The sequence below is a fragment of the Uloborus diversus genome, chromosome 8 (assembly GCF_026930045.1).
Source record: "Uloborus diversus isolate 005 chromosome 8, Udiv.v.3.1, whole genome shotgun sequence".
Classification (NCBI taxonomy): domain Eukaryota; kingdom Metazoa; phylum Arthropoda; class Arachnida; order Araneae; family Uloboridae; genus Uloborus; species Uloborus diversus.
This window is the reverse complement of record NC_072738.1, coordinates 121,813,583-121,838,912: the sequence shown is the minus strand read 5'-3', so window position 1 is coordinate 121,838,912 and position 25,330 is coordinate 121,813,583. Positions and strand designations below refer to the sequence as shown.

The 25,330-nt window shown below is 37.4% G+C and overlaps 1 protein-coding gene across 2 annotated transcripts in view; it reads right to left on the bottom strand.

Annotated features, from left to right (window-relative positions):
* LOC129227277 (bcl-2-related ovarian killer protein-like) overlaps positions 1 to 25,330 on the bottom strand; it is a 231,172-nt gene that overhangs the window by 113,858 nt on the left and 91,984 nt on the right. Inside the window, exons 1-2 of one of the 2 annotated variants that reach the window (XM_054861800.1) lie at positions 16,011 to 17,313; positions 10,861 to 11,164 (exon numbers count right to left, since the gene is read on the bottom strand). The exons of the other annotated variant lie outside the window; for it this stretch is intronic. Coding sequence (XP_054717775.1) covers positions 10,861 to 11,164; positions 16,011 to 16,441 — 735 coding nt within the window. The 5' untranslated portion in view covers positions 16,442 to 17,313. Of the gene's footprint in view, positions 1 to 10,860; positions 11,165 to 16,010; positions 17,314 to 25,330 lie in introns of those variants that run through there. 2 annotated transcript variants of the gene reach the window in all.

Genomic DNA, 25,330 nt, shown 5'->3' with positions numbered 1-25,330 from the left:
TAAAAAAAAAAGAAAAGCTTTGGAAAGACTTCATATATGTTTTAGATATTCAATGCAATGCCTTTTGTAACGGCTCTGTATTTTAGAATTTTTGATTTTACCTGAAATGTGGATTTCAGTTTCAGATTTTAAGGGGGAATATTATCTACTTCAATTTAGAAATATATTCAGTACTCTGTTGTCATGTTTTGACAGGCATAAAAATTTGAATTATTCATAAATTAGATATTTATAGCGGCGTTAACTTTGATAATTAAAATATGTTCTTTTTCCAAAAATGCATTAGCATATCAAGGCTAAGGTTCGTCAGACCGGGCCCAGCCCAAAAAAACACGTTCGTTTTTTTTTTTTTTCCGAGCAGGCATACCTGAAAAACTCCACTATCTCGGTAAAGTGGATTTTTCACAAGTTTCTACATTTTGAAACATTTACTTCAGAAACAAAATAAATATTGCTTAATACGAAGTCCGGAGATAGACAACTTGCTTTTTCTGGACAATATATCAAATATTGGAAATTTAGGCTGCATAATAGCCGTTTCAATTTTCTTTTTTAGTTATTAGGCTAAAATAAGCAATAATTATTTCAATTAGATTCAAACATTTTTTTTTTTAATTGCTGGCGTAAAACGCTTTGATTAACTGAAACTGGTCATCTCTTTTTTAACAGCAGCTCAATGCAAGGTTTCCAAGAGAAAAAGTCAGATTTCAAAAGTCAATCTCGATCGCCTCCCCCCCCCTTACTTGAAATGATTTCGAGATGTGAAGCAAAAACGTTGACCAAAATTTAAAAATACTGACTGTTTTTCTTTTTTTTTGATAAATTAAATGCCAAACGCGTTTTTTCCCCTTCTTTTTACATTTGTCTACAGAACTTCAACCCAGGTGTTATCTATATTTTGCTCTAACGTTACTTCATGAATGTGCTCAAAAGACATTTGCACGACGGCGCCGAACAGGCTTGGAGCGGACCTGTCTTGTGTCCCCCCTTATTTTAGATTTAATGCCCCTAGATGAGTTCCGTTCTGTTAAAAATATATAGACTAGATTATTAATGAACTTTTTTATCATAGATGGCACAGGTATGCAGCATTTTTTTTTTTTTTTTTTGTGTGTGTGTAAACCACGTAGATGCTTGTAAGTAAGGCAATTCGATTTTAGAATTTGAAATTGGAAATAAACATGCAATCAAATTGTTTACACCTCGTTTGCATGATCTTTTTCAATGACTATCCTTTCCACCCCTAGCTCTCTACTACCCCCTACAGCTGAGAGTGACAGAGGATATTTAATATATAATGTTCATCACAAAAATTTTCCAATGTCGGATTAGAAGGAAAGAAACGGAGTACTAAATAAGAAGAAACAACGAAAATGAGAAAGATCTAGTAAACGCAGATGACACAGAGGTTGCTTCAGTATATTGGTCTAAAGCTCATAAAAGTTTTAAAACAATGGACCGTTTTTAATAAGCGGAAAATGCTTGTGATGGTTAGAAAAATATTGATGAAATGTATTTTTTTTTAAAGATGAGACTTATGTCAAATGAAAATTTTAAAACAAAATCACGTTACTACTCAAAAAACTGATTTTTCAAACAAAAAACAAATTGTTTAGCGTGTCTTTCACAAAAACTTGTACATGGGAAGACCATAGTGCAGTGATTCTCCTGGTCTTTTTAAAAGTTCATTTAACGAATAACTAAAAATAATTCCTTCGATTTAAATTCAATGTGCACCGCAAAGGGTTTGAAAAAGTAGTATCTTCTCTATCTGTACTAATAATAAAGCTGAAAGTATCTCTGTCTGGATCTCTGTCCGGATCTCTGTGATGCGCATAGCGCCTAAATCGTTCGGCCGATTTTCACGAAATTTGGCACAGAATTAGTTTGTAGCATAGGGGTGTGCACTAAGGTGGGCCGAAATAAGCCGAAAATATTTTTTTTTCGAAATCAATTTTTGGATAGCGCGCAAAAGTTGCGTGGTGAGCTAGTTAGCACTCACAAAAAATTTCTTGGATATTAAAAAATATCTAGCCGGCGCTATTTGACACTAAAAAACCGAAAAAAATGAGAAAAATGAAGTTTTGTCGAAATTTTAAAAAAAAAAACTGAATTCCAAATATTTTGCTGGAATGCACCGAAAATGCTATATAATGAGCCATTTCGAGCCCATAAAATGTTTCATTGATTTTAATGAGCATTTAACCGCTCCTTTCCGACATCAAAAATTGGATAAAAATGCAAAAATATTGAATTTCTTTAAAACCCATTTTGAAAATTATTTTTTAAAATGAAATCATAGACTAATTAATTAAATAGCACTATTAATCATAGTAATTATTATCACGCAATAATATCATACATTTTCTAGAATTACATATAAAAATAATAAAATTTTGAAAAAGAAATCTTCAAATTTGATTTATAATACCTCATGCATAATGAATATTATTTTTTGGAATAATATTGTCCCTTGTTATCGAATGATGGAAGTTCTTTCCTAGCTTGAAGTTTGGCACGAATGTATCCATCTTGTGCAGTTTCACCACGAACTTATATTGCAGCTTCGGTTATTAGTTTCACACAACGTTTCACAGCTTCCGTGTGACAGGGAAATTTCTCGAAAGTGAACACTGTTGGCTGTTCTTTGCACATTTCTTTCAATTGTTGGTCTTTTAGATGCATTGTAAGAGGTGACTCTGTTGCAACACAGTTTGCCCAATGAACTAAATCAACATAACCAACGGTTTCAAAATTGAGTTTAGGACGCTTAAAAAATCGTACACCATCCGAGCTCTTCGTCTTCATATTTCTAGAGTTCAGAATGCCCCTAACAGCTAATTCCCGAATGTATTTTCTTGAGTCAAACAACATTGTCAACAGTAGCTGTTCAGGATGAGCGAAATATGCATTATTTGTTACCTTATCCACTTTTCCAGTAGCCATTTTTCTTACTGTCCTTTGATCAATAAGAAATTGTTTTTCTCTATCAGGGACTTTTGCTTTTTTTTTCTGCAATTACACGAATATAAATCTGCGCATTTGCAGGCACAAACGTCAAACAAAGTCGTAGCCTCTGCTTTAAATTTGCCTCGCTTTGATTGTAAAAGTTGCGTCTTTATATTCTTAGCATTTTTTGTTGCGCTATTATATTTAGAATAATGAGATAAAATCATGCCAATCACTCTTCTTATCGAAACAAGGGGAAGGGAAGCACGTCCCCAAATATCAATAACTTTTTTTGCAACTACAGCGGCCACACTTGCAGAAGATGGTTGCTTACTTCCTTCTCCCTTTATTTGCATCTTAGTGATTTGATAACATCTGATAATGTCCTCATATGTTTGAAGAAATAAAGCATCGGGAGAAGACAGATCTCTACCAGGTCCAAATAGAAGACTACTTGTGCTTGCTCTCGTTACTTTCTTTTTCGCGCGTTTCTACATAACAGTCGTGTTGTATAGCAAAACAAAGATAATAATACAATGACATTCGAAATGTCCAAGACTTCAGAGGATTCACATTTTTTTTAATACTCAAGGGCTCTATTTGTCAAACATATATAAAATAGTTATAAAATAATCTTAGGAATAATAGAAGCAGTTGAGCGCCGTTTATTATCCTGGAGAAACAATTGGAACCGAAGATTGAAAAATTAGCATCTTATGTAACTATTTTTTATTTGAGTGTGCATTTTTTAAAATTGGCGTACAAATGTCGCAAAAAATTTATTGAATTCTCACTGTTTTTTTCTAAATAACGTATTGCGTAACATTTCAGTATTTACTTACTTTGAAACTACTTTTATTTATTTATTTATTTATTTTTTTTTTTTTCATTTTTCCCATGTGTCAGTCTTAAAGGAGCGTAGTAGTGCTGGGCGATGTTGCAGATTTTAACATCGCGATACATCGCCAGTAAACATCGCGATATTCCGATACATCGCGATATTTCGATGTATTTCCTTTTCATTAAATCAAGGGTGTCCACGAAGGGGGAGGGGGTGGGGTAAGGCGCAAGGCCTGCAAAAGCATGAGTCACATAAAAACACAGAAGATTCATTTTAATTTCATATTTTGGAAGACATTCCCCATTTCAAACAATGACCCTAGCCCACTGCGCATATTTTGTGCGGGGGGGGGGGGGGAGTCGGAGAAGGGGTCTGACTGAAAGAAAAAAGTAGCAAGGTCAAGGTGAAGGGGAAACGTTTTGATTAGAGGATTTAGAGTCTTGGTTGTTTCTTTTCTTTTTTCTTTTGAGTGGAGAAGGAAAAACTAAAAAAAGGGAAGGACTAAAAAGTTTGTGTCCTAGAATTTCGGGGGGTATTTGTCCCGACGGTCCCCACCCTGTCTACGGCCCTGCCATCGACATAATATCATGATGCTTCGCCATTGGCTGCGAGAAGCGATGCTTCGACTTCAGTCGCCGAGTCATCATAAGCCGCGATGTATTCTCAAAGGCAGTTCTTCCGACGCATCGTGATGCATCGCGGTGTATCAGCGAGTAGTCTCGCCGAGTCATCCGCGATGTATCTCCGAAGGCAGTTCTTCCGATCACAGCCTTCTATATATCAGGCCTACGCGCTGTATTGCGCAATCGATGTCACGTGACCTCAAGGAGGCTTTGAGCGGGAAAACCCCTTTAGTTCAAACAGTGTTGTGGACTTCAAGTAGCTGCTCATTGCGGATGCAATATTGTATTTCATCTTACAACTTTAGTATCAAATAGCAAAGTAATATTTATTCCAAATGTGTGAATACGTTATCAACTGTCTTTATGGAGACTTGAAATGATGTTTTCTTTTTTGCTCTTTGTATTTGACTGTGCGTTTCGTCAAGTTCACATTATAAGCCGTTGGGATACTTTGGTGGTGAAAATTTAACGTATCAAATGTTTAACATCTCCGAATATGTTTGAAGCTACTATTGTTGGATTAAAAAATGTTAAGAAGGTAAGTGTGGTTACCAATGGTTATTTTTAAGCAGAATTGATAATAAAAATAAATACAGTAAAATCCCTCCTAACGGATACCCCTCCTATGTGGACAGTATTTAATTCCTCGATTCTAAGGTATAATTAAAAGGTATTAAACCTCTGTCATGCGGACACCCCTCTATTGCGAACAAAAAATTTTGTCTTGTTAGTGTCCGTATTAGAGGAGTTTTACTGTACTTGTTAAATAATATTTTATGGATTTTTTACTTGTAAGGGACGAATTTTTATGTATGTTTTTTCATGCTACATATTTTTATCACTTTCGATTTTAATGACGAAGATTTTTTGCCCTCAATTTGTGTAATGATTATTTTTTGTAACTATTGTTTCAAGGAACTTTTTAACATGAATTGGCTGAAGAGTGCTGTTTAATATATACATTAGATCGCGGTTCATTAAAAAGAGCAACTGTTTTAACTTTTAAAGCACTTTCTATTTCTGTAAGGTACTGTACTCTATTATTGAAAGGTACACATTTTTATTTATGTTTTTTTCATGTAATACACATTTATTACTTTCGATTTTAATGACGAAGCTTTTTGCCCTCACTTTGGTAAATGATTATTTTTTGTAACTAAAATTTCAAGGAGCTTTTTAATATGAATTCTCTGAAGAGTGCAGTTTAATAGATACATGAAATCGTGACTTTTGAAAAACACCAACTTTTTCTTTTAAACGCAACTTCTATTTGTATAAATGTATTTTAAAATGTTGTAGAATTTTTTTTTTTTGAGGAATTCATAGCAAATGAAAATGAATTAAAGCTTTTAACAACTATTAGCGAGCCATGCATTAGAAATGTGGTACATGACCATTACAAGCTTAGCTCTCACACCATTTTCTTGATTTTGAGAAATATTATGCAAACGATTTATAACATACTGTTAAATAACTTCTCCAAAAAAAAAAAAAAAAAAATCTCACAGATAACTCATGATAAATCTAATTATATTTTTTACTCTGAAATATATGCATCAGTATTGTCCTTTATACCAATTGTTTAGTTTGTTTCAATTGTTCAGATGTTTTGTAATTATTATTGGGTATTGGAGTGATTTTTCTCTCAAAAATGTATACTGTTTCTTTTGTTTGTAACAGTTAGAAATATGGCTAAATATTGGTTTATTTTATTCCATCTTATTTTTTTTTTTTTCATTTGTCTGTATTTTTGTCAAAGGAAATCAATACTACTGTAAATCATTCGTGTGAAAAATGCAAAATATTTATTAGTTTATGAATAAGAAATATGCACTTCCCGTTTATCTTCCCCGTCTGTCTTAATCATTTTACAATTTACATTAAGCAAAATTTATTTCGTACTTTCTTTTGCATTATGATTTGAAGTTGAAGTGTATTTTCTTTTTACCCATTAAAATTTTCATTTTTATTCATTATCTATATATTTATTACGAATATAATATGTAATGTGTCATGCATGAACTTTAATTTAGTTTACTATTTAAGAACTATTTGTGTCGATATTAAAACTCGAACGATATAAATTTTTAATTTAGAGATGTATCGGAGTATTTCATGTAAAAATTAACTGTTTTTTTTTAATGGATTATAAAAAAATCTAAATTTTTATTCACGGTAGAGCTATTTTGAAATGTAAACAAACCGCCTTCACTGGCGGCCATGTTGAATGAGCGCGCAGGCCTTGTGTTAAGATGGCTGTGTTCCGATGCATCGTGACGCATCGCGGTGTATCAGCGAGTAGTCTCGCCGAGTCATCCGCGATGTATCGTTCTTCCGACGCATCGCGATGTATAAGCGAGCCGGGGAGAATCGCGAAGGCCCCGAGCGAGCGCAATCTCGCCGAATCATTATGAAGCCGTTCTTCCTTCCGACGCATCGCGGTGTTTCAACGAACGCGGTCTTTCGCAAGCATCGTGGTTCGCTCAGACGTTCTGATGCCGTTGGAAACATCGCGGCGCATCACGATGTATCGTGATACATCGCGTTTCACCGGGAATCGCGGTGTATCGGAAGAACAGCAAATATAAACACCGGCGTGGCGATGATTGCTTGACACCGGTGTTTTGCGATGTATCGCCCAGCCCTAGAGCGTAGCTAAATATTCTACGAAATGTATAAAAGTCTTTGAGGATTTCAACTAATTCACTGACAGATACTTCTAATGTTTGCTGAAACTAACTTCAAACTGTTATTTTTAACCCCCCTCCCCCCCTCCATTTTCTTTTTTTTTTGGAAAAAGTGCATTTTTGCCTTTTTTCAGTTTTTCAAGGTCAAATAGCGCCGGCTAAATATTAAACAAGTTTAGCGAAATATTTTATGAGTAATAACGGGCCCATGTAGCAACTTTTCCGCACTATCCAAAAACAGATTTCCAAAAAAAGTTTTTTCGGCCCACCCTAGTGTGCACCTCGAAGCGATTTTTCAAAAATTCAATTTTGTTCTTTTCCTACTCCAATTTTAAAAACATTTTACCCAGCAAATTATCATAACGTGGAAGAGTAAATTACCAAATTGTCATAACGTGGAACCGTAACGTAGGCGAGCAAATGAACATAGCCATATTGGCGAGAAATTCATCATCCATTATTTGTAAATATACAGGCGAACCAAATGACCTTTTAATTTTCTATTTCGGGCAAAGTCGTGCAGATACCGATAGTGGCTTTAATATAAATCAAGGTGACTTACATCACATGTTCAGCAATTAAAATTTCATTAAAATAAAGAAAGCAAAATAAATAAAATAGTAAAAATCATTTGAGGTATTGCCTCAATAGGTTTTGATAACATAAAATAAACAAATAAAAGCACCAAAAAAGCTTTTTTTTTTAAAGAACAGATATCTGGAAAAACCTTGCAATCTTAAAACTCATTTACTTTGAAGTTCCTTTTTGTAACCATAATATTGGAAAGCGGAAGAACTGAAGCAATAATCCGTTAAATTAATGCCGCTAGGAAAGTAGTTAATTGCATTTCCGGAGTATTTTTAGGACAGCAAGTTAACGAGAGGCGAAAAATTATAAGTCTTTTGCGTGAACTTTGGGAAGGTGGTAAATGTAAAAATGTATTAACATGTAGTTCATCTCTTCAGGCGAAATTGATTAATATTTACTTAATAAGAACGTGACATCACAACTTCGTTCTTAATCTGTTTTCAGCGGAATATTTACCAAGGAAGAGCCTTTTTTTTCTTCTTATTAGTGACACTATTCTAATATTCGACTGCCTCGAGATATTTTTGAAATTTCTATTTGTTACTAAATCTGGAAATACTCATTATTTCATTCATTTAAATTTGGTGAAAACTTCTAACTTCAGTAAAAAACTACTTAAGGTTTACTTTGTTTTATAAATCTGTACCTGTGAAATAAAAGGTCATGTGTCCATTTTTTTCAAAATTGGAATTCAAGCACCATCTCAACTCAACTTTTTATATTGTAAACAGAGGTATAATACATTAAGATTTTAAGAAACACATTTTCATTTCATAAAGATCATAAATGACAATCCATTTATAGAAATCAACACAAAAAAATAAATAAATAAATAAACGTATCTCCTGGATAAAACTTTTAGCGACTCAGTCACGCTTTATTTCCTAGGTAACAGAAATAATGTAATGGATGCACATCTATTAGTTGAAAGTTGTTTAATAAAACTACAAAAAGTCAACAGAAGCAAATATAATTAAAAATTTACTCCAAATAATTTTTACTTGAGACCTGTTTAGAATTAAGAAACAATCAGGTAGAACCAATGAAGTAAGATTTACATGGCCGAAAGTTTAGAGAATATGAGTATCCAAGTAAGGAATTCAAATGAAAAAGAAGCACCCTGAAGTAAGGCGAACCATCGACATTAGGGGCTACCAGAGAGATACCAATTGCTGCGTGGTTAAGTTAGTTATAATTCTGAAAAGTCTCATTTAAACCTATTTTGTCTGTTTAATGCATCTCCTTAGCATTAAAAAAATTTTCTCCTTAGATTTCTTTTAAGGGTTTACGATACACTAATAGTATATAATAAACTCGAAAAACGATTAACGATGAGAAACATTTAAAGTAAAATAAAATAATTGTAATTGAGAAAGAACTCGTTACATTTGATGGAATTCAGAGAAGAACATTTGGACAGACATAAAAATACTTTCTGTTCAAAACATGTCGCTGTCTAGTAGTACCGACACTTAATCAATTTGACACAAATGGCGACAAAACCTATAACGAGCTATATATAGGGTGTTCTGTTTTAACCTGCAAGACCTTTATTTTCAGAACCGTTAGTCCTAGATTTATACTTCCAATTGCATAAATGTTCAAAACCAGATGCAGGGTTAAGATATTGAGAGTTTGAAGCAAAAATAAAAATGAGTCAAAAAATACGAAATTTAACTTTTTATACGGGCCCTAGGTCCCCTAACTAATATTTAGAGAAATAATCTCCATTTAAAGATAGTACTAACACAAAAAAAACTTGACATTTGTGCGACCAAAGCTCAAGGAGACATTCCAGTTTTAAGATTTAAGGGACCATATAGGAGATGAGATTGGAACTTATCGCTCTTTTAGAAGAATGACAGGTCGTCAAAGTAAGAAAAACAAGGTATTTATATTTTTCATTGCTATTCAAAAATAAATGAAAATGTTATGCCGTGATACGCAAAAACACTCTACAAAAAACGAATAATTTGAAAAATCACACTGTGCACACATGTAATTTTAAACACTTGTTAAACCACTATATTTTCCCTCAAAGGTGCTATTGACGGCGAGTGAAAAGTGGTGTAAGTCACAAAACTCTGCGTTTCATTTCTCGGTGAATACTGGTCGTACTAATTTCAAACTTTTTGCGTTGGAACTATTTTTTAATGGAGATTATTTCCTTAAATATAAGTTAGGGGACTTGGGGTCCGTATAAAAAGTTAAATTGTGTATTTTTACTCTTTTTTATTTTTACTTCAAACTTTCAATATCTTAACCCTGCATCTGATCTTGAACATTTTTGCAACTAGAAGTATACATCTAGGACTAACGGTTGCGAAAATAAAGGTCTTGCAGGTTAAAACTGAACACCCTGTACATAGACTTTTGTATTTTATTAAATTTTATTTCTAATAATCAACTAATGCTTGTTACATTTCCTCTCCCTTTTTATTGCAGAGCTTTCATGGGATTATGTTCAAAATTGACCGTCCTAAATTCGAATGAAGTAATTTGAAAAATGAGTAAAACTAAGTACGTTGCGAAGATGAAAAACTTTTACGCGCATGAGTAAGTCCTTACTATATAAGAAGAACTTAATTCAGTTTCAGGTTCATGAGTAAATACCAACCTTGAAGAAATTAGCAAATAATTTTGCTTTTCAAATGAAATGCGTCCTTAAGAGCGGATCCAGAAAATTTTAAGGAGGGGGCGATTATTTTTTACTCTTCATTCTGTGGAACCTAAATTTCGAAAAATTTTCGGAGGAGTGTACTGAACCACATCACTTGCATAGTTGTGTTTCTTCGAAAAATATTCAGGGAAAGCCCATAAATCTATCTCTAATGCCATCTAAAATCGTCTAAAATTGAAGTTTTGGAACTTAAATTTCGAAAAAAAATCCTGTAGAAAGTTCCGGTCCCTTCTCTAGAGCAATAAAAGATGGGCACCGATTTCGTTTTCAAGACATCCATTGCGGCAGAATTCCGGAAAAGAGCTTCCTTTCTCTTAACACCATCGAGGATTATGTAAAATTGCGTTTTTGAACTTTTGTATCGAAAATATGCCTAAAGAAAGTCCCTGCATTTCGGCTTGAAGAGGGGGCGATCGCCCCCACCGCCCCTCCTTTGTATCCTCCATGTGTTAAAATCATTTGACAAATAGAAATTCTCTGAATGCAACTTACCCATCCTCCTTGCTGGCATATCCATGGTGCCACATCATTCTCCACAAAGATGCCCATCCTCTGTACAAGTCCAAGAACATACTCTGGGTGACCCCCTTTTACACAGTCCATGGCTAGGGCCCCCGTCATTGCGAAAAGGGCCACAATGCGCCCCCACGTCACATCACCACGAAATATTTCCTCTGCCACGGCGGCGAATACATTATGGACAGCAGCCTCGGAGGGCAGACTATGCAAACCGACGTTCGAAGCTACACTTTGGAACAATTTGGGGTGGGAGTTCTCGAGCTCGTTCGTGAGTAATCTGTTGGAGGAAACAAATATATTGAAGAAAGTAATAACAAGCAGTCCTTCCAGAACTACATTGTTAAAAACAAAATTCTATGTTTTACCAAGAATTTGTTTAAAGCTAGCGAAATTTAGCTTCAACCTTATTGGTGATAATATTTGTATAAGCACCATTAAATTGGTAAAACTTGTCACCAGTAAGACGATTCTAGCTGAAGTTTGCTACACTGTAAAAAAAAAACCTCGAAACGTTCCTGGAAATTAATGGATAGCTAATGTGCCTAACTTCTGCCAGTAACAAATGTGGTAAAATCCAGGAAAGTTTCCCGAACGTAGTAATATTCCTGAAATTAACCTATAATCTTTTCGAAAAGAATCAGAAACTTTTCCAAACAAAACCAGTCATAAAGTAAAAAAAAACAACGTTAAAAAAAGCACAAATTTGAGAATTACAGCAGACACGTGTTTCGGCGTTACAGGGAACGCCTTTTTCAATGGAAAAAGTAATGAGCTTAGGATGAAAAGACATCCGACAAAAGCTTTCAACGGAAACTTGTATATGTATATAGTAGTAGCTAGGTGCCTTCCTGATGTCCCGGGAAAGTTCCTAAAGCAACTACTGCCCAATCTAAGACGGAATTGCAAGTAGTTCCTTGAAAGCTACAATATCCGGAGACTGCATTGGAGCTCAGCCAGTCCGGAGAGGCCTAAACTAAAAAAGTAGTCTAATACAATTTTAGACTGCTTGATAAAAATGTTTTTCACTACATAGCCCGGTCAATTTAGACATAAAAATAGTGATCAAATAACAAAAATTCCGGGAAAGCTAAATTTTTGTAGAGACCTTGGGTTTAGCATTACAAATAAAGTGCCAAAAGTCCCCGTCGATCCCATGTGCGCTAAAAAAGTTATTCGGGGTCAAAGGTCAAAATTTTAGGTTTTTTGGATTTTTCTCAAAAACGATAAGTTTTATCGAAAAGTACCTCAGACCAAAGTTATCTCAAAATTCTCTATAAAATTGGTCCTGATTTTTATCTCCAAGACCAAACCATTTCCCAGATATTGCGTACTCTCAAAAGACAGCCAGTTACTTACAGAATCGCATGGCCTTGAATAACATCTGGCTATTCTAGTCCGTGTGACGTCGTTCACATACCCAGGGGTGCCCAACCCACTAAGGGCATGGGCGCACCCCTGGGTATCGTGGAGTCCCCCCCCCTCAAAAACAAGAGCTTTCTCCCAAAACTGAGAAAAATACCCCTCTAAACAACCCCCCCTCTTTAAATGTTTTTTGAGCTCTCAAACTGTAACCACATTTCATACAATAAAACATAGTTTGGCTGGCGAGTCGCATTATTATCTTGACTCCTGACAATGTTTGGCCTTAGTGATATATTGTAGTTAAGATTTCTAGATTCTAAAATCCATCTCTCTTGGTTCGACAACAAACTGTGGTTGACGCTTCTTCATCTAATTTTGCGCGTCGTCTCACTGCTTTAGCATAACGTGAGGTATTGGAAATCATATAATTCAATAGTTACGCAATCAAGCACCATTTCATATAAAGTTTTATCTGATATTCCTCTTTTAAAAAGATGATCTGAGTTTTCCCACTTCTGCTTATCAAAGAACTTAAAGTTGAAATCTGGAATTGTAAATTTTCGCTGTACAATCGAATTTTCCAAACTTGTCATCGTATTATGTTTGGATCATCAGCTCTTGTTCTGCAAACTGATTACTTTGAGAATCTAAAAAATATAACACTAAGTATTACGGATGACTATCAGAGAACTTGTTTCGAGACGGATTACGACAACCAGTTCGAAGATGGGCAAAGAACATTTATAATTCCAGATTTCAATTTTGAAGCTGAGAGAATACTATGAGCTCATTGATAAGCAGAACTGGTAAAACTCGGCAGCTCCCTCTTTCAAAAATGGGACTTTCGATAAAACTTTGAAAGAAATCGCTTGATGGCGTACCTACTGAGTACTATGGCTTTCAAAACCTCACATGTCATGCTAAAGCAGCGAGACGATAGGTAAAATAAGAGAAAGAAGTGTCAGGTACAGTTTGTTGTCTAATCAAAAGGGATGGATTTATTCGATTCAGATTAGAATCTAGAAATATTAAGCCACAATACCATCAAGCCACAATTTCAATCAAGACTGAAAATTATGAGAAGCAAAATAGTTCAACTCGCACGCCAAACTTATGTTTTATTGTAATCAATGTGGTTACAGTTTGAGGGCTAAAAACCCATTAGTTTCTTTAGCAACGTCTTTTGTTTTAAAGGGTGACTTATGTAAGGGTTGCTGCAAGCCACATTTATATTTTAAAATTTTTATACTTAACCTTTGTTCTCTATCACAGGTAAATTTGACATTTTGAGCCTAAGTTATGGGTTAAGTGGTGAATTAACATTTTTTTTACTAAATAAGAAATGCTTTTATTGCTCTTTTTTTCCGTATATATGTAAGAATTAATTAATATGAAAGCAAACTTTTACAAATAATAACTTCTAATGTTTTTTCTCTCGGTACGGAGCAACACTGTGTTAATCAATTCTAACACTATATTGGTCAAATTCAAGATTCAACGCATGTGTGGAACTTTAAAATAGTTTATTATTAAAATGATCTTATGCAATGTGTAATCTACACAAAAAGCCTGCTCTTAAGAGCGATAACATCAAATTTATCAAATTTTGATACTTGATGAAATTATTGTAACTTTTTCCAGTTTTTATGCATTTATGATCAACTTCAAGGCGGAGCGACACCTCAAGATATTTTTTGCGGTCGAAATCCTTTTGCATAACCAAATATCTCTACAAAAGGCAACTTTTCCGGGTTATTACTTAGCGTTTATCAGATTTTGATTTTTTTCAATCCACCCTAAAAAACATATCCAGTACTTCAAAAGTAAGTCCACCTCGTACTGAGCGGTATTAAGTGAATATGAATCCAGCTTTTGTTGTAAAAAACACTGCTTATGTTGTGGCGAGGAAGCGGATGAAGAGGTTGAGAAGAACAAAATGCAGAATTATTGCAGAAAAATTCTTAAAATTTCTACACTTGCATTCAAAGAATCCCTTTTAAAATTAGCTAAAGATCGTTCGGAGGTGTACCAAGAGCTGCCCTTGCACGTTTTAATGTTGAGTATGATTTAGTCGCTGCTTTATGAATATTTCTGCGATAATTCTGCGCTTTTTTCTTCACAGCCACAAAATAAGCAGTGTTTTTGAAAACAAAAGCTAGATTCAAATTCACTTAATCGCGCTACAGTACGAGGAGGACTTACTTTTGAAGTACTTGGCCTTGGAATTAAATCCTCACGTTGTTGCAGAGATTGAACTTTTCCGGGTGTATGATTTTCTGCAATCCACGCGAATTGTAACGCACTTTTGACTTCTTAAATAATCAGCATTCTTATAACTTCTCCCGACACTTGCATCGATTAAAGTTGGCATTCCACGACTGCCCAGCACAACAGTTTCACCTTCAGTCAAAAGTTTGTTGCAAATAAAGCAAAATTGTGACATTTTTCTTAAATATTGATCAGCACAAACAGTAGACGCTTTGTAATAAATACGTTTATTCACTCGAATTGCACGTTTAACTCTAAAAGAAGCATGTACGTCAGCCCACCTAGAAGGGGTCCTGGCCCAGACTGCGCCATCGAAATTTTTAGGGGGATTGTTTTGAGGGGTATATTTCTCAGTTTTTTGAGGGGGTTCTTGCTTTTGAGGGGGGGGGGGCTCCGCGATACCCAGGGGTGCGCCCATGCCCTTAGTGGTTTGGGCACCCCTGGGTATGTGAACGACGCCACACGGACTAGAATAGTCAGATGTTATTCAAGGCCATGCGATTCTATAAGTGACTGGCTGTCTTTTGAGAGTACGCAATATGTGGGAAATGGTTTGGTCTTGGAGATAAAAATCATAAGGACCATTTTCATAGAGAATTTTGAGATCTACAACTTTGGTCTGAGGTACTTTTCGATAAAACTTACCGTTTTTGAGAAAAATCCAAAAAACCTAAAATTTTGACCTTTGACCCCGAATAACTTTTTAAGCGCACATGGGATCGACGGGGACTTTTGGCACTTTATTTGTAACGCTAAACCCAAGGTCTCTACAAAAATTTAGCTTTCCCGGAATTTTTGTTATTTCCATTGTCTAAATTGACCGGACTAACAATGTAAAATCGACATTTCTGAAACTTGTTGCGATTCAGGAAACCTTTTTAGCGAAAAAACTTTGTTCTCAAAACTGGTGTAACGTGCTTTGAAATCTCGGAACGTTATATTACCCGGAAGTAATCAGTGACATTTCGAATATTTTACCGCGTGGATTCACACAAATTCTTGATCATAGAGTAAAGAAATTTACCAAGAGAGGCCCCGTTTATGGTGAAAAGGAGATGAACTTGAAGCTGGAATCATGGGATACAGTGGTGTAATGATGAGTGGGGTTTTGATAACATGGTTGCTTCACGAGAATAGTTTTCACCAATCTCACGAAGGGACCTAATAATGTAGCTGCCGGATTGGTCCGCATTTTAATTCGTGTTTCAATGCAATTTCAAAAACGTGCTTCCTAAACTTGCAACAATATCGAAGTTTAAATTAACTACCAATTGAGATTCAGTAATGGAATGTTTTGAATGAAAATGTATCTCAAGATATTTATCAAGAAGCTAAGGATCTTGGGATACAGAGGGGCAACTTCCGGCTTCAATTTCTTCGTAAACGGCGCCTCTCAGCGTAATTTCTTTACTCGGTTCTTGATGAAACATGGAAATTCATTTTCAACAGTTTGTAGTAAAAATAGATTTGGATGCGTAATATTTAACACTTACCTCAACTCGTTTGCAATTTCCGCAGTATTCGAGCTACAGGCAAGATTGCTCACGCTCTTGAGCCTTTGAAGTCCCAGTTTTTTGTGAACTGCGGAACAGGACCGCAGCTTTGATCTCAAGTATCTCCCACAAAGACTTTTGGCTTGGTTGACAACATCTTGTTGGGACACTGGACTTCGCCAACCTATCGTGGTCGACAGACGGTGGCCAACAACTTGTCCAACTTGGCTGAATTTCCTGCGGCGTAGAATGGAATCTTTCGTGGTTTCAGCATTGGCGGCATAAACTGATAAGGATGGTCTTGGGTAGATGACAGGTAAACTGTACTTTCTAGGCCTGCCCATTGAAGGCGGAGCCAATGTCATAGGTCTGTTGGCAGAACCATTTGCCGTTGGCGATATAGCCATTTTGTCCAATTTTGAATAACTCATTTAGTTCTAGGAACACATTATCGGGTGAAATGTATGAAGAGTTCAAAAACTTCAATGTCAAGATCTAAGCTTCATTCCGAAATACGGAACAAAACTGATGGAATGTAATTTTATTCTTTTAGGAACACTGGTAGATTGAAAAATGCTAAATAACTTAGTATGAAATAAATAGTGTGCAGCAATAATAATCAAGAGATGTTTCTGAATAGCATTGAATTTCAACTTTCGTTATGAAGAAAATCGACAGAAGCTTTTCAGCACTCAGACTTCAACAGCCATACCGTGACTGAACTTGAAAATTTCCTTTAAGACAAAATTTTCAAACAAATTCATTTCTCTTGAGTAAAAACGTTACGATGACTAGAAAATTACTGCAAATGCCAAAAATGAAATAAATATAAATTTCTGCAATATTTCATTCAAAACTCAATAATCCTAATGAATGAATTTCAGCAATGGTGTGATGTAAAAAAAAAAAAACAAATAGAGGAAAGGTACACAGATTTTTTAGATTACGCAAAGAAATTACAACACAGTTGACCTTAAAGGAGAGAAAGGTGAGCTGAACCTATTGTTCCGTAACCGAATCGTCAGTTCCTTTCCCACATTTTTTGCTAATCTTTTGCGGTCTCATTCACATTCTTTAAAAGTTACTGTACAATAGAAAACTGACATTATTTTTCTCATCTTCTCATCGTTCTTCATCCAGAGATTTGGAAAGTTTACGATGAGTGGAAATAAATCTGAATTGCTTCAATAGGTGAAAAGATGGTAATGTGGTTTCTAAGCACATTACATTCATTTTTCAGTTGTTTTATTTTCGTTTCATGTCCTTGAAGAACAATCGTCTTTATCAAAGCATGTGATTCAGATCAAACCTAAAAAGAAAATTAGCACAATTATATTGTTACAAATCCTGTAAATAGTAATTATTGTAGTAACGTAACCTGTAAATAGTTTCCCGTAATGAATATACAACCCCTTTTTCATAAGGCTAAAATATACGACCCCTATTCCCTTTTTGTTCACTGATAAAATTTGATAACGGTCAACGCATTTCGAGAAGCGTGTGGAATATTTGAGAAAATTCTTTTCGGTGTATTTAAGCCGTTAGCGATGGATAAACAGTTAGTTTCGATTCAGATTTCGAACTGAGTGTGTGTATTAGCTCTGTTTATAGCGAGGCATTTCGCTGTGTTGTTTTCGTATTTGGAAGTAAATACGTGTGTAAACGTTGAGTTTACGGTGTTGTGTGATAATTGCTGATGAATAATTTAGCAGTTGTTAACGGTTTCTCCTGTACATAGTGTAAATAAATTTCCTGTGTTTTTATCAAGAACTGTGTCTTCATTTCAAGAAAGTGGAAGTCGCACCGAATCCGTTACAATTGGCGCCCAACGTGGGGCTTCTTCTGGACTTTCTTGGAGTAAGTGTGACTTTGGACATTTTTTCATAAAGACTTTTTTGAATTAGGACTTTATTTTTATGGTGATTACTCGCGCAATGGATGAACAATTAAAACAACTTCTTGACGCAATCACCTCTGTGAAGAGTGATATGGCGGCTAATCAAGAACAATTAAAAAGTGACTTGACTGCAAGTTTTACAGCCAATCAAGAACAATTAAAAAGTGACTTGACTGCAAGTTTTACAGCTAATCAAGAACAATTAAAAAATGATATGGCAGCTAATCAAGAACAATTAAAAAATGATATGGCAGCTAATCAAGAACAATTAAAAAATGATATGGCGGCTAATCAAAACCAATTGAAAAGTGATTTAACGGTGCTGAAAAATGACCTAGTTTCTAACCAAGAGGAAATTAAAAACGATCTTACTTCGGTAAAGACTGTGATGGAAAATAAATTTAATGAGATAGAGCATCGAGTTGATGCTATCGAAGAGAAATTTGAAGAAAAATTAAGTTCCGTGGAAGGCCGATGCAATGCTGTAGAAAATAAACTGGAAGAAGAAGATAGAAAATTTCATCAACTTAAAGAAGACATCTTTAAAGACCTGGAAAGGAGATTGGCGACCGCGGAAAGCAGCTCTGTACAGTTTGGCGCTCCCACATCGGTTGCTCGACCGTCCATTAAACTTGCCACATTTGATGGGAAAACTTCGTGGCAGGTTTACAAAACTCAGTTCATGATAGTGGCGGAAGCGAACGGATGGGACTCTGCTACCAAGGCCTGCCATCTTGCAGCATCCCTGAGAGGTGACGCAGCGGACATTCTTCAGAACCTTCCGGACGGCCAGCGCCTGGATTTCGCCGCCCTCACATCTGCGTTGGAGCTTCGCTTCGGTGAGAAGTGCCAGAAAGATTTCAGCCGACTCCAGTTGAAGTCCCGTTTCCAGAGAACCGGAGAAACCCTGCAAGAGCTCGCGGCGGACATCGAAAGACTGTCTCATCTTGCTTTTTGCGACTGTCCTGCGGATGTTCGGGACAACCTGGCACTCAACTACTACATCGACGGGGTTCGAGATCCGGAAATCCAGAAAGCTCTACGGATGGCGGATGTCAAAGACCTGAATTCTGCTGTTGTGTATGCGATGAAGTTGGAGGCCGCCCAGCAAGCAACCCGCAAGGATCGCCATTCGATCCGCGGCGTCAAAACTGATGAGCCTGATCCGGTTTCGTCACGCTTTGCTGAACTGGAAAAGCAAATAAAAGAAATTGCAGGAATCCTCAAAAGGACTTCGGCTCCCAAGGACCAAAATGGACAATCACTTAAGTGTTGGAAATGTGGCGGCGAGGGTCATTTGCGAAGAAACTGTGAAGCTCGCCAAGAAACCAGAGGGAAGAGCACCTCTCCCTCGCAGGTCCAGGAAAACTAAACCATGGCAATCTCGCGGGGCGGAGGTCGCCAAATTGGAATGAGCCCCATCTTAAAGTTTTCCAGATTTCATCGACGAGTGGCGGCAGTAATGGACTGTTTGTTTACGCATATGTAAACGGGTTTCCCTGCGAACTGATTATTGACACTGGAGCCAATGTTACGATCATTAGAACAGATGTGGCTCGTCAATTTGGACTCAACATTCTGTGGACGCCGCCCTGCGTTACCCTCCAAACTGTGACAGGTGACAAGATCGAGATTGAAGGTAAAGTGAACTTAGAAATTGTGTTTGGAAATGCCATTTATCATCATACCGCATTCGTTGCTGCTATCATAGACCCCTTCATTCTCGGATTGGACTTTTTAAAGAAGTATGACTTCAACCTCGATTTCAAGACTAACGAGCTGCACTCGACGAGAGAAGACATAGCAGTCTTTCCCGCAGAAAGTGATGTAAAATCCGCTCATCCAATAATTGCCCAAACAGATTTATCAATTCCCTCAAGGTCAGAATCATTAATACCCGGCTCCATTGAAGAAAGCAATAGTTTTAGATTTGGACTCATTGAATACCCCAACTTAAGCAATAACCCAAAAGGAGTGCTGGTGGCATCTACGCTTGTGGACCTTTCCAAGGATGTAATTCCTGTGAGAGTCGCCAACGTGAGTGAAAGGCCAAGGAATATCCGGAAAGGCGAAGTGTTAGCAACTTGTACTCCCGTAAACTGCATCATTAGAAGAATCAATTCCCCCGAGACTGTGTCTTCTGAGTCCTTGACATCGAAGTTAATTGGGAGTGCACCCTTATCGAAGGATCAAAGAACTGCTGCGGAACAATTGGTGGACGACTTCAAGCATCTGTTTTCATCTACATCGGAGGATGTGGGCCGGACGAATTTAACGCAGCATAGGATCTACACTGGAGAACACCCCCCTATTAAACAGCATCCAAGACGACTACCGTTCGCCAAGAAGGAAGAGGTTGAGACCCTCCTGAAAGAGATGAAGGAGAATGATGTAATCGAACCGTCATCCAGTCCTTGGGCCTCTCCCATCGTCTTGGTCCGAAAGAAAGATGGCTCCACCAGATTTTGTGTCGATTACCGACGGCTGAATGAAATCACCAAGAAAGACAGCTACCCTCTTCCACGGATAGACGACACCTTGGACACTCTTTCCGGACACAAGTGGTTTTCGACCCTGGACTTGAAGAGCGGCTACTGGCAGGTTGAGATACACCCTGATGACCGAGAAAAGACAGCTTTTACAACTGGACAAGGCTTATGGCAGTTTAAAGTGATGCCCTTCGGCCTCTGCAATGCACCAGCTACGTTCGAGCGTCTTATGGAGACAGTGTTAAGAGGACTTTCTTACGAATCCTGTCTGGTCTACTTAGACGATATCATCATCGTGGGACGCAGCTTCGAAGAACATCTGGCAAATCTTAGGAAGGTGCTGCAAAAGCTTAAGGAAGCCAATCTGAAGTTAAGCCCGTCCAAATGTAATTTGTTCCGCCGGGAAGTGAACTACCTTGGTCACATCATCTCTTCTGAGGGTGTGCAAACCGATCCAGAGAAGGTATCTGCGATCAGGAGTTGGAGTCGTCCCGAAAACATCCATCAGTTGCGAAGTTTCCTGGGGCTCTGCACGTACTACAGGAAGTTTGTGAAGGGTTTTTCCAACATTGCACGACCTTTGCATAAGCTGACGGAGAGCAAGCAAAAGTTTGAATGGTCCAAAGAATGCGAAGATGCATTTCTACGACTGAAGGACTCTTTAACATCAACGCCTATCCTCGCCTATCCTCAGCCTGAAAAATCCTTCATCCTGGACACTGATGCGAGCAACGAGGGAATTGGAGCTGTTTTATCCCAAGAAATTGACGGAAATGAACATGTCATCGCTTACTGGAGCAAATGCTTATCAAAGTCGGAGCGAAATTACTGCGTCACCAGAAAGGAGTTACTGGCCATAGTAAAAGCTGTAGAACACTTCCATCATTACCTCTACGGCCGAAAATTTCTGCTTCGGACAGATCATGCCTCGTTAACTTGGCTTTTGAACTTCAAGAATCCAGAAGGCCAGATAGCCAGATGGATACAGCGGCTCCAGGAATATGACATGGAGATCAAGTATCGAAAAGGGTTATCTCACGGTAATGCTGACGCTTTATCAAGGAGACCCTGTCCTGAGAACTGCCACTATTGTTCCCGAATCGAGAAACAGTATGGAACGACTAGCCCTACCGCCTATCAGGTGACAGTGACTCCAACATCATCAGAACCTGATCCATGGAGTGATGACCAAGTTCGAAAAGATCAACTTGAAGACCCCGACATAAAACCAATTTTAGAGTTCATGGAAAGTGACAGTCGACGCCCTAGCTGGCAGGATGTTTCCATCTTCAGTCCTGCAACAAAAAGATACTGGGCTTTATGGAACTCACTCCATTTACGGAACGGCGTGCTACACCGGAAATGGGAATCTGACGACGGCAAGACATCTAGGTGGCAGTTACTACTTCCTCGATCCAGGATTTCAGATGTTCTGAAAGAAATACATAGTAGTGCGACTGGAGGACATTTTGGTGTCTTGAAAACTCTCAATAAAGTTCGGGAGCGCTTCTTCTGGAGCAAGGCGAAGGATGACGTGGAGAAGTGGTGCCATTCTTGTGACGCCTGTGCTGCTCGTAAAGGACCGAAGAAGAGAAGCAGAGGGAAGCTACATCTGTACAACGTTGGAGCTCCTTTCGAACGAATTGGGATCGACATCCTGGGTCCTCTACCAAGAACTGCTGATGGGAACAAATACATTCTTGTTTCCATCGACTACTTCACCAAATGGCCGGAAGCATATCCCATTCCAGATCAAGAGGCTACCACCGTAGCAGAGACTCTAGTCCAACATTGGATCTCGAGATACGGAACACCTTTGCAGATTCATTCCGATCAAGGGAGGAATTTCATCTCTGCTGTGTTTAAGGGCCTATGTCAAATTCTCGGAATTGAGAAAACTAGGACAACACCACTACACCCACAATCGGACGGCATGGTGGAGAGATTTAACCGCACAATCCTGAATAATCTCTCACTTATGGTATCCAGAAATCAACAGGATTGGGACAAGAAGCTACCTTTGTTCCTGCTGGCCTACCGCAGTGCTGTCCACGAGACTACCGGATATGCCCCATCTCAGATGCTCTTCGGACGAGAGCTTCGGCTACCTTGTGATCTCGTCTTCGGTCGTCCTCCGGGTGCGCCTTCATCGCCTGAGGAGTACATCCAGGATCTCCAGGCCCGGTTGGAAGACGTTCATAACTTCGCACGAGAGCGAATCAACATCGCGGCGGAGAAGATGAAGACCCGATACGACACAAGGTCTACTGGACATGAATTCAACGAAGGCGACAAGGTTTGGTTATGGAATCCCATCCGACGGAAAGGTCTGTCACCCAAATTGCAGTCGCATTGGGATGGACCCTACAAAGTCCTTAACCGACTAAATGACGTCGTAGTGAGGATCCAGAAATCACCTAATGCAAAACCTAGGGTTGTACATTATGATCGGTTAGCCCCATACTATGGCCATAGTTCATGAGTATTACGTAAACAACCATGGTTGATAACATAAAAGTTGTAGATAATTTTTGCTTTTAATGTTTAGTAATATTTCTTGTTATTATTGTATTTTCTGTATCTGTTAGTTATTAATTAATGTGTATATTTGTGAACATGTGATGAAGTTTGGCACCCTTTCTGGGGATTGTACTGCCCGGGACGTGCAGTCCTTGGGAAGGGGGCAATGTTACAAATCCTGTAAATAGTAATTATTGTAGTAACGTAACCTGTAAATAGTTTCCCGTAATGAATATACAACCCCTTTTTCATAAGGCTAAAATATACGACCCCTATTCCCTTTTTGTTCACTGATAAAATTTGATAACGGTCAACGCATTTCGAGAAGCGTGTGGAATATTTGAGAAAATTCTTTTCGGTGTATTTAAGCCGTTAGCGATGGATAAACAGTTAGTTTCGATTCAGATTTCGAACTGAGTGTGTGTATTAGCTCTGTTTATAGCGAGGCATTTCGCTGTGTTGTTTTCGTATTTGGAAGTAAATACGTGTGTAAACGTTGAGTTTACGGTGTTGTGTGATAATTGCTGATGAATAATTTAGCAGTTGTTAACGGTTTCTCCTGTACATAGTGTAAATAAATTTCCTGTGTTTTTATCAAGAACTGTGTCTTCATTTCAAGAAAGTGGAAGTCGCACCGAATCCGTTAACCGAATCCGTTACAATATTTATAAACGTGGGAATAAAGTACAAAACTTCCAATTTTTTCCAATAATTAGTAATAAGCAATCATTATCAATCAAATTGTTTCATGTGACAGTCAGTCCATAACTATCATGAAATCATTTTTTGTTGTCATTAGTAAATATCCGAGTACGAAATGAAGTACAAGAGTAACGCAGAAGAATAGAACCGCTGGATATTGCACTCAGATTTTAGCTATTTCATTTTACTTCCTTGTACAAACTAATTGACTGTAAATAAATGATGTCACACTTTTTTTCCACTTTTTGACCCCCTCTCACTTTTGTGATAATGTGCCACATTCGCTTTATCCCCACATCACATGTCACGCTATTTTTCACATACATATTCTCATTAAAAAAATATGATGTCTCGCTTCTTGTCACCCCGTATTTCCCAAAGTCACAAATTAAAACACTTCCATGAACTCTCCTCCCTTCAAAAAGTGACATCATTTGAGGACGGCCTCTAAGTTGTCTAACCTAGCAAACAATATAGACATTTTTGCTCTGCTTGTTTCAGAATAAAAGCTTAGGGGATGTCCATGAAGGATGTCACACTTATTTAAATTTTTGGACCCCCCTCTCCCCTTTGTCAAAAGTGTCACACATCACCTTATCCCCCCCCCCTTTTGTCACATGTATCGCAAATTTTTAGAAACATATTCTTAAACAAATTCGTGATGTTACACCTCTTAGCCCATCCCCCTTGTCACTAACTCACAATTTCACCATGCCTCTTCCCCCTCAAAGCTTGACATCATTTGCGGATATCCCCTTTCAAAAAATTCGATTCCGCAAAATTAATGAGTATGGACTTGGTGCAAGATTCGAAAAACTCACACGAGAATACATCAAACAAATAATGCTGGGAGATTCATTTTACCCAATCCCTGAACACGAAAACGAGAATCGAAAAGAGTAGCAACTTTGGATAAATAACAGATATGACTATTTCAAGTCCTTTTTATCGGGCCCCACTCGACAATAACTCCACTAAAACTCGTTTCTATCTCTCTACTCTATTCCATGATGCGTTTGAAACTCCCCGAATCCTGCGTGGGATTCACGAAGGCAGCAATCGATTTCTGTCCAGTATGCAGATCGAGTGCAGAACTAATTTCCTGCTAGACTCTCACAGAAACTACTCATTTTCTTGAGTTTTATTCTGGCTTAGAGAAAGATCTTTTCTTGAGACAACGCAGACTTAGCATGCCTTTTCAGGACGTTATACCACTTAGGAAACTAAATGATGTCATCTCTTGTCTTTTAATATTCAACCATTTTCCGCCCAAGAGATATCAGTAGAAATGTCTTAAATCGCCAACTCAATATGAATTCAAGTGATTTTCAAGAGTGAATCACTATATATTATTGATGCTAAATTGTAAAAACGTAATTAATGTTTGACCGCGGATTGTATGGAATTGGCAAGCATCCAGTTAAGGCGATTCCATCTGAATAAGGGGGAAAATAAAAATTTTATGCGCGTATTTGAATGAGACTGCTTAATTTAGAGGCTAGCATACATCTGCAAAATCTGACATCCCTGAAAACTAATAGATGCTTCCATTTCCGCGTGTAAACCGGATGTTTGCCTTTCCATACAATCCGTGGTTAGACAGTATTGCTATTGTGAGTTTTCCTAACATAAGTATGCAAAATACAAATGGTATAAAAATTTAAAAGTTATACATATCCATGTATATGTAGAACTATAGGCAAATAGTTCAA